The sequence below is a fragment of the Plasmodium knowlesi genome (assembly GCF_000006355.2).
Source record: "Plasmodium knowlesi strain H genome assembly, chromosome: 5".
In the NCBI taxonomy this organism is placed as follows: Eukaryota; Apicomplexa; class Aconoidasida; order Haemosporida; family Plasmodiidae; genus Plasmodium; species Plasmodium knowlesi.
In genome coordinates this window covers 28566-38312 of record NC_011906.2, presented here as the reverse complement: position 1 = coordinate 38312, position 9747 = coordinate 28566, and the positions used below count along the sequence as shown (strand labels likewise).

The 9747-nt window shown below is 38.9% G+C and overlaps 2 protein-coding genes across 2 annotated transcripts; both read left to right on the top strand.

The window, feature by feature from the left end:
• Positions 1 to 2037: 2037 nt before the first annotated feature.
• Positions 2038 to 3196, top strand: PKNH_0500900 (SICAvar, type I (fragment); the record flags this gene model as incomplete). The annotated part of the gene is made up of 2 exons (XM_039113896.1): positions 2038 to 2181; positions 2344 to 3196. Coding segments are annotated over 2 exons (997 nt in total), but the record flags the coding sequence as incomplete, so codon positions are not given.
• Positions 3197 to 8069: 4873 nt separating this feature from the next.
• Positions 8070 to 9153, top strand: PKNH_0500800 (SICAvar, type I (fragment); the record flags this gene model as incomplete). Its single annotated transcript, XM_002258103.1, has 2 exons — positions 8070 to 8180; positions 8337 to 9153. Coding segments are annotated over 2 exons (928 nt in total), but the record flags the coding sequence as incomplete, so codon positions are not given.
• Positions 9154 to 9747: the final 594 nt, after the last annotated feature.

Genomic DNA, 9747 nt, shown 5'->3' with positions numbered 1-9747 from the left:
TATCCCTAAACCCTGAACCCTAAACCCTGAACCCTAAACCCTAAACCCCTAAACCCTGAACCCGGAACCCGGAACCCAAAAACCCGGAACCCAAAAACCCGGAACCCAGAAAACCCGGAACCCGAAAAACCCGGAACCCAAAAACCCGGAACCCAAAAACCCGGAACCCAAGAAACCCGGAACCCGACACTCTACGTCTATGTTACTTAGAAGGAAATGTAGGAAAGTGTAGGAACGAAGCAGAGCATAAAAGGAAAAGGAAAAAGGAGAAAAATGTCTTTTAGGAAAGGAGGCAGGAAAAGAAGAGTGGTTTAAGGAAGGAATAGAAATGTCTTTTAGGAAAGGAGGCAGAAAAAGAAGAGTGGTTTAAGGAAGGAATAGAAATGTCTTTAAAGAGGACAGGAAGGAAATGTCTCTTAGGAAGGGAGGCAGAAGAAGGTTTAAGGAAGGAATAAAAAGATGGTTTAGGGAAGGAAGAGAAGGAATGTGGATAAAGAATGAAGGAACGAAGAAATGTGGATAAGGAATGTGGATAAGGACATGAGGTGAAGGGATGTGGAGAAGGAATGAGGAGAAGGGATGTGCATCAAGAATGAGAAGAAGGACGGAAGAAAAGAATGAATGAATGAATGAAGGAATTGAGGAAGGAAGAATAAAGAAGGAAGAGTAAAGAAAGGAAGAGTAAAGAAAGGAAGAGTAAAGAAAGGAAGAGTAAAGAAAGGAAGAGTAAGGAAAGGAAGAGTAAAGAAAGGAAGAGTAAAGAAAGGAAGAGTAAAGAAAGGATGAGTAAAGAAGGAAGAAAAAGAGTGGTTTAAGGAAGGAAGAAAAAGAATTGTTTAAGGAAGGAAGAAAAAGGAAGATTTAAGGAAGGAAGAGTAAAGAAAGGAAGATTTAAGGAAGGAAGAAAAAGAATGGTTTAAGGAAGGAAGAAAAAAAGAATGGTTTAAGGAAGGAAGCGTAAAGAAGGAAGAGAAAAGGAAGGTTTAAGGAAGTTAAGAAGGGAGAAAAAGAAGGAAGCTTTAATGAGAGAAAGAAGAAGAAGAACGAATGTTTTAGGAGGGATAAAGAAAAAGAAGGAAGGTTTAAGGGAGAAAAAAGAAAGAAGGTTTTCAGAGAAAAAAGAAAGAAGGTTTCTTAAAGGAGGAAGAAAAAGAAGGTTTTAAACGGAATAAAAGAAGATTCCTTAAAGGAGGAAGAAAAAGGAGGTTTAAAGAGAAGAAAAAGAAGGTTTCCAAAGGGGGAAGAAAAAGAAGAAAGAAGGTTTCTTAAAGGAGGAGGAAAAAGAAGGTTTCTTGGGGGAGGAAAGGAAAAGAAGGTTTTCAAAGGGAAGAAAAAAAATATTTAAGGAGGTAAGAAAAAGAAGGTTCCTTAAAGGAGGGAAGAGAAAAAAGGTTTAGGGGGAAGAAAAAGAAGGTTTAAAGAGAAGAAAAAGAAGGTTTCTTAAAGGAGGAAGAAGAAGAAGGTTCTTTTTCCTCGGTTTAGGGTTAGAACAATAATATATGGCCTGCTGTTTTAGCCACCTTTTGGGGGGGGAGAAAAAGAATCTTTTCTTTTTTTTTTTACGTGTTTTAAAGGGAAGGAAAAAGAAGAAAGAAGATTTCTTAAAGGAGGAAAAGAAGAAAGAAGGTTTAAATCAGAATAAAAAGAAGATATAGGGGGGGAAAGGAAAAAGAAGGTTCAGTTCCCTCGGTCATTAGAACAATAATATATGGCCTGGTTTTTAATCACCTTAAGGGAAGATAAAAAAGGTTTCTTAAGGGAGGAAAAGAAGAAAGAATATTTCTCGGACGAAGGAAAGAAGGTTTCTTAAAGGAGGAGGAAGAAAAAGAAGGTTTCTTAGGGGGGAAAAGAAAAAGAAGGTTTCTTAAAGGAGGAGAAAAGAAAGAAGGTTTCTTAAAGGAGGAAAAGAAAAAGAAGGTTCAAGAGTAAAGAAGAAAAGAAAAGAAAAGGAAGAAAATATATATATATATATATATATATTTTAGTTCTATATTATATATATGTATATATAGTTTTGACGACGAAGACATACAAATCATGGCACCAGGAGGAGGATCAGGATTGCCGGGTGCCGCTGGTGGTACCACTTCCTTGTTGGAAGAATGGCTACAGAAATTTGCAACAGATGGAGCGCAGGCGCCCGTAGGTGCAGATCCCTCAGCGAAGACCAGAGAAATTAAAGTGCGTAAATAAATATACATGTATATATATATATACATATGTATGCGTGCGTACATATCTATGTATATACGTATATGTCCACATTTCCAATTGAACATGTATGAATTATTTGTGCGAAGAAATATATTTTTCTTCCATTCTCACATTTTTTCATATACGTAGGAGAAGTTGAAGGAAGAATTGAAGAGCACATGGGAGAATTTGAAGAGTAGGTTAGAGGGGCAGGAAGCATGGGAAATAAGGGGACTCTGCTTCGATAACAAGGAATGGACGGAAAAGGCGAATTCTAACAGCGGACAGTATGTGAGAGATTTGTGCACGGCTCTTGCCGAAATAAAATATTTCATAAGTGGGGTCTGGATGACAAGGAAGAAAGCACCGGGGACGGGGGACAACGTGGAGATTGAGAAAGGCATGGATGATGCCAAGATTTACAGTCGCTGCATCGTAGGAGCAGTTGCCCTTTCAACAATTTATGGAGATCATTGTAAATTGGATGATGTTATACGGACGACGGAGAAAGAAGTGGATCAGAAGCTGGAGGCACACAGAAGTACCGGTGCGCAATTGAATAAATGTAAAGGAATAGACCGTAATGCTTTACTTCTAGGTAAATCAATACTTCAGGATGAGATGAAGAATTGGTCACAGGCGGAGAGACAGAAGGGTATGGAGTCCAAAGGGAGTCAAGGATCCTGGAAGTTGGGGAAATTGTGGTATAACAGGGTGCAGGGGGTTTGTCCGCAAATTTATAAAGGGGACGGGACGAAAGTCCAGGAGCAGAGAAAAGGGAATGCGGAACATATGAGAAAATTTTTGAAAGTGGGTGATGACAGGAGCATAACTTCCGGTCAAGCAACCGTGGCGGACGTACTGGGTGACGACAACATGAAATTAAGCGCAGACAAATTAACTGAAGTACTGTCGAAATTAGTGGGTTCTGACGGAAAAGTGGACATCACAAATATGGACAAGTTAATGGAACAGTTAAATAAGGAAACTGAAACAACAACAGGTAAGTATTACATCATTAACATATTACATCATGAATGTATTAGTGTATTAATGTAATACATTAATACATTATTAACGTAATAAGAAGGAAGGGGAAGAAGAAGGAAAGGGAAGGAAAGAGGAAGGAAAAGGCAAGGGGAAGGAGAAGGGGGAAAGAAGGAAAGGGGGAAGGAAGTCGAAGAGAAGGGAAGGAATAGGAAGAGAATGAAAGAGAAAGGAAAGGGAAAGAAGGAAAGGGAAAGAAGGAAAGGAAAGGAAAGAGAAGGAAAAGGGGAAGGAATGGAAAGAGGAAGGGGAAGGAAAGGGAAGGAAGTGGAAGGAAAGGAAATGAAAGAGAAGGAAGGGGAAAGGAAAGGGAATGAAAGAAGGGGAATGAAAGAAGGGGAATGAAAGGAGAAGGGGAATGAAAGGAGAGGGGGAAAGGAAAGGAGAAGGGGAAGGAAAGAAGGGGAAGGAAAGAAGGGGAAGGAAAGAAGGGGAAGGAATGAAAGGGAATGAAAGGAAAGGGAAGGAATGAGGACAAGGGATGTGGATAAGGAATGAGCAGGAGGGTTGTGGATAAGGAATGAGGAGAAAGAATGAAAGGAGAAGGAAAGTGGACAAGGAATGAGGAGAAGGGGTGCGGATAAGCAGATGAGGATAAGGAATGAGGAGAAAGAATGAGGAGAAGGGATGTGAATAAGGAAGGAGCAGGGAAGGAATGTGGATAAGGAATGAAAGGAGAAGGAATGAGGTGAAGGAATGAGCAGGGAAGGAATGTGGATAAGGAATGAAAGGAGAAGGAATGAGGTGAAGGAATGAGCAGGGAAGGAATGGGGATAAGGAATGAGGATAAGGAATGAGGAGGAGGGATGTGCATAAGGAATGAAAGGAGAAGGAATGTGGATAAAGAATGAGGAGAAGGGATGTGGAAAAGGAAGGAGGAGAAGGGTTGTAGATAAGGAATGTGAATAAGGAATGAAGGAACGAAGGAATGAGGAGAAGGAATCTGGAGAAGGGATGTGCATAAGGAATGAAAGGAGAAGGAATGTGGATAAAGAATGAGGAGAAGGAATGTGGATAAAGAATGAGGAGAAGGGACGTGGATAAGGAATGTGGATAAGGAATGAGCAGGAGGGTTGTGGATAAGGAATGAGGAGAAAGAATGAAAGGAGAAGGAAAGTGGACAAGGAATGAGGAGAAGGGGTGCGGATAAGCAGATGAGGATAAGGAATGAGGAGAAAGAATGAGGAGAAGGGATGTGAATAAGGAAGGAGTTGAAGGAATGTGGATAAGCAAATGAGGAGAAGGAATGAGGAGAAGGGATGTTGAGAAAGAATGAGGAGAGGGGCATGTGGATAAGCAATGAGGAGAAGGAATGAAAGGAGAAGGAATGAGGAATAAGCAATGAGGAGAAGGAATGAGGAGAAGGAAGAAAAGAAGGAAGACTAAAGAAGGAAGAGTAAAGAAGGAAGAAAAAGAGTGGTTTAAGGAAGGAAGAAAAAGAAGTTTGAGGGAGAAAAAAAGGAAGGATTAAGGGAGAAAAGAAGGAAGGATTAAGGGGGAAAGGGAAGAAGTTTTAAAGGAGGAAAAAGAAAGAAGGTTTTTTAAGGGGGTAAAAGGAAAAGGAGGTTCAGTTCTCTCGGTTATTAGAACAATAATATATGGCCTGGTGTTCTAGCCACCTTAAGGGAAGTAAAAGAAGGTTTCTTGAAGGAGGAGAAAAGAAAGAAGGTTTTAAAGGGGAAAGGAAAGAAAAAGAAGGTTTTCTAAGGGGAAGAAAAAGAAGGTTTTCAAGGGAGAAAAGAAAGAAGAAGAAGGTTTTTAAAGGGGGAAGAAGAAAGAAGGTTTACTGAGGGAAGAAAAAAAAGGTTTCTTAAAGGAGGAAAGAAGAAGGAAGGTTTCTTAAAGTAGGAAAGAGAAAGAAGGTTTTAAGTGGGTAAAGGAAAGAAGGGTTTCAAAGGGAAAGAAAAGAAGAAAGAAGGTTTAAATCAGAATAAAAAGAAGAGTTAGAGGGGGAAGAGAAAGAAGATTTATAGTTTGAAAGGGAAGGAAAAGAACGTTCTCAAAGGGGGAAGAAAAAGAAGGTTTTCAAAGGGGGAAAAGAAAAAGAAGGTTTCTTAAAAGGGGAAGAAGAAAGAAGGTTCTTTTCCCTCGGTTATTAGAACAATATTGTGGCCTGGTACTTAACCACCTTAGGGGAAGAAAAAGAAGATTTCTTATGGTAAGAAAAAGAAGGTTGTTAAGGAATAAGAAAAAGTAGATTTAAGGGGGGAAGAAAAAGAAGGTTTCCTGAGGGAAGGGAAGAAAAAGAAGGTTCTTTTTCCTCGGTTTTTTAGAACAATAATATATGGCCTGGTGTTTTAGCGACCTGTAGGGGGAAGAAAAAGAATCCTTTTTTTTTAATATAGGTTTTTTAAGGGAGGGGAAAAGAAAGAGGATTTCTGGAAGGAACTGAAGTAAGAGGGTTTAAAGGGGAGGAAGAAGAAGAAGATTTAAAGGGGGGAAGAAAAAGAAGAAAGAAGGTTTTAAGGGGGGGAAGAAAAAGAAGGTTTTAAGAGGGAGGAAAAGAAGAAAGAAGGTTTCTTAAGGGAGGAGAAAGGAAAGAAGGTTTCTTAGAGGAAGGAAAAAGAAGAAAGAAGGTTTCTTAGAGGAAGGAAAAAGAAGAAAGAAGGTTTAAGAGGGAGGAAAAAGAAAGAAGGTTTCTTAAAGGAGGAAAGAAAAAGAAGGTTCATAGGTAAGAGAAAGAAGTTCCCTTAAATGGGGAAGAAAAAGAAGGTTTAAAGGGGGAAGAAAAAGAAGGTTTAAAGGGGGAGGAAGAGAAAGAAGGTTTAAAGGGAAGAAAAAGAAGGTTTCTTAGGGCGAAAGGAAAAAGAAGGTTTCTTAAAGGGGAAAAGAAGAAAGAAAGTTTCTTAAGGGAAGGAGAAGAAAAGAAGAAGGTTTTCAAAGGGGAAGAAGAAGATTCTTTCCTAGGTTATTAGAATAATAATATGGCCTGGTGTTTAATCACCTTAAGGGAAGAAGAAAGAAGGTTTAAAGGGGGGGAAGAAAAAGAAGGTTTTCAAAGGGAAGAAAAAGAAGAAAGAAGGTTCCTTAAATGAGAAAAAAGAAAGAAGATTTCTCGAAGGAACTGAAGTAAGGAGATTTTAGGGGGGGGAAGGAAAAGAAGAAAGAAGGTTTAAAGCAGAAGAAAAAGAAGGTTTTTCGAGGGGGAAGAAAAAAAGAAGGTTTCTTAAAGGAGGGAAAGTAAGAAGGAGGAAGGTTCTTTCCTCGGTTTTTAGAACAATTATATGGCCTGGTACTTAACTCTCTAACGGAAGAAAAAGAAGGTTCCTTAAGGGAAGAGAAAGAAAAAGAAGGTTCCTTAAAGGTGGGAAGAGAAAGAAGGTTTTAAAGGGGGGGTAAGAAAAAGAAGATTTATAGGTCGAAAGGGAAGAAAAAGAAGAAGGTTTTCAAAGGGAAGAAAAAGAAGAAAGAAGGTTTTCGAAGGAGGAAGAAAAAGAAGAAAGAAGGTTTCTCAAAGGGAAGAAAAAGAAGGTTTATTAAAGGAGAAAGAAAAAGAAGGTTTCCTAAGGGGGAAGGAAGAAAGAAGGTTTCTTAAAGGGGGAAAAGAAAAAGAAGGTTCTAGGAGGGAGGGGAAAGAAGAAAGAAGTTCTACAGGGAAGAAAAAGAAGGTTTTAGAGGGAAGAAGAAGGTTCTTTCCTCGGTTATTAGAACAACAATATGGCCTGGTACTTAACCACCTTAAGGGGAAGAAAGAATCTTTTCTTTTTGTAGGTGTTTTAAAGGGAAGGAAAAGAAAGAAGGTTTATAGGGAAGGAAAGAAGGTTTTTAAAAGAGGAAAGAAAAGGAAGGTTATAGAAGGGAGGAAGAAGGAGGAAGGTTTCAAAGAGGGCAAAGAAAGAAGATTTAAAGGAGGAAGGTTTAAAGGAGGGAAAAGAAAGAAAAAAGAAGGTTTATAGGTAAGAGAAAGAAGTTTCTCTAAGGGGAAGAGAAAGAAGGAAAGTTTAGAGGGGTAAAGAAGAAAGAAGGTTGCATGAGAAGAAAAGAAAGAAGGTTCCTTAAAGGGGTAAAAGGAAAAGAAGGAATGTTCTTTTTCCTCGATTTTTTTAGAACAATAATATATGGCCTGGTATTTTAGCCACCTTTAGGGGGGAAGGAAAAGAATCTTTTCTTTTTTTTTAAGGTGTTTTAAAGGGGGGAAAACAAACAGGGTTTTATAGGTAAGGGAAGAAGGTTTTCTAAGGAGGAAGAAAAAGAAGATTTAGAGAGGGAAGGAAAAGAAGAAAGAAGGTTGCTTAAAGGAGAAAGAAAAAGAAGGTTTAAAGGGGAAAAAGGGAAGAAGAAGATTCTTTCCTAGGTTATTAGAACAACAATAATATATGGCCTGGTATTTTAGCTTCCTCAGGGGAGAAGGAAGTTGAAAATTTTTGTTTCAGGGAGGGAAGGGAAGTTGAAAATTTTTGTTTTAGGGAGGGAAGTGAAGTTGAAAATTTTTGTTTTAGGGAGGGGAGGAATGTTTCAGGAGGAAAAAGGAAAAATAAAAGAAGGTTCCTTAAAGGGAGGAAAGGAAAAGGAAGTTTTCAAAGGAGGAAAAGGAAGGTTTCTTAAAGGGAGAAAAGAAAAGGAAAAAATATATATATATATATATATATATATATATATATATGTATATATGTATGTATGTCGAATTGAAAGGATATAAGAATATTTGCAAGGGGGGGGGGAGAATATATATGTAGTGGTTCTTTTTTTTTAATTCTTAATTGTATATATAATATATATATAATATATGTATAATATATATATATACGTATATATAATATATGCATAGTATATGTATAATATATATATAGTGTATAATTTTTTGTTCTTGACGACGAAGACACACAACAATGACAACACCCAGTGGTGGATTGTTAAAGAAGTGGTTGGAGGAGCGTGCTAATGTGGCATCTGCGGGTACGGGGAGTGCGAATGCCGAGAAGGAGGCCAAGGACATTACCGTAAGTGAATAACTATACATGTATATGTATATATGTATATATGTGTATATATGCATATATGTATATGCACAATTCCAGTTGTACGTATGTGTATATTATTTGTTGCAGAAGAAATTATTCTTTTTCTTCACTTTCTCCATTTTTTTATGCACATAGGACAAGTTGAAGAAAGATTTGAAGGAAGCATGGAATAAATTGCAAGCGTCCTTGACGAAGGGGGAGGCGCAGGAAATGACAGATCTGTGTTCGCAGAACAGGACATGGTCCAGGACGACAGGGTCCACGACAGAAGAGGAATATAAGAAAGATTTGTGCAAAGCGGTAGTGGAGTTGAGATATTTCACCGCGGGTGGAGGAACGGTAGGCGTGAAAGAATTGAACTTCGATAAGAGCATAACCGAAGATCAGTGGTATCCCCGCTGTGCCGTGGGTGCACTGGCCCTATCTGAACTATACGGGGATCATTGTCATTTGGAGAAAGTCGTAAATGAAATATCATCTACCGTAGAGGAGAAGTTAAAGGGACATAGGAGTAGGGGAGCAGAATTAGATAAATGTACGAACATGAAGATAACCGATTTAGTCATCGCTAAAGCATTTCTGCACGATGAAATCAAGGAATGGACGGAAGGGAAAAGAGCAGGAGGTCGGGCGAACGGAAGCTGGAGAATAGGACAGTTGTGGGAAAAAAAGTGGAATCCCGTTTGTCCGCAGGGTAGGGGGATGGCTCAAGCAAAGAAGCATTATTTAGAAGAAAATAAGGCAACTGTTGTATCGTTTTCCGGAATAAAGGACGAGGGGGACCCTAAAAATGATCGATCGTCCACCTTAGCAGACATACTGACGAAGCCTGAATTAACTCTAAAAGAGGAAACCATAGAGAAAGCACTTACAGCAGCATTCGCGGGTGGAACTTCTGTGGACACAAACATCTTAACGCAGACGTTAGAGAAGGAAACTCAGCGCAAAAGAGGTAAGTATTAATATATGAATGTGTTTCATCATTAATGCATTTATGTATTCTATTATTACATCATTAGTGTATTAACATAATACATTATTAATGTAATAAAAAGAAAAGGGGAATGAAAGAAGGAATGAAAGAAAGAATGAAAGAAGGAATGAAAGAAAGAATGAAAGAAGGAATGAAAGAAGGAAAGGAATAAAAGAAGGAATAAAAGAAGGAATGAAAGAAGGAAAGGAATGAAAGAAGGGGAAGGGGAATGAAAGAAGGGGAAGGGGAATGAAAGAAGGGGAAGGGGAATGAAAGAAGGGGAAGGGGAATGAAAGAAGGGGAAGGGGAATGAAAGAAGGGGAAGGGGAATGAAAGAAGGGGAAGGGGAATGAAAGAAGGGGAAGGGGAATGAAAGAAGGGGAAGGGGAATGAAAGAAGGGGAAGGGGAATGAAAGAAGGGAAAGGGAAAGGGAAAGGGAAAGAAGGGGAAGGAATGAAGGAAGGAAAGAAAGGGAGGTGGAAGGGGAAAGGGAAAGGGAAAGGGAAAGGGAAAGGGAAAGGGAAAGGGAAAGGGAAAGGGAAAGGGAAAGGGAAAGGGAAAGGGAAAGGGAA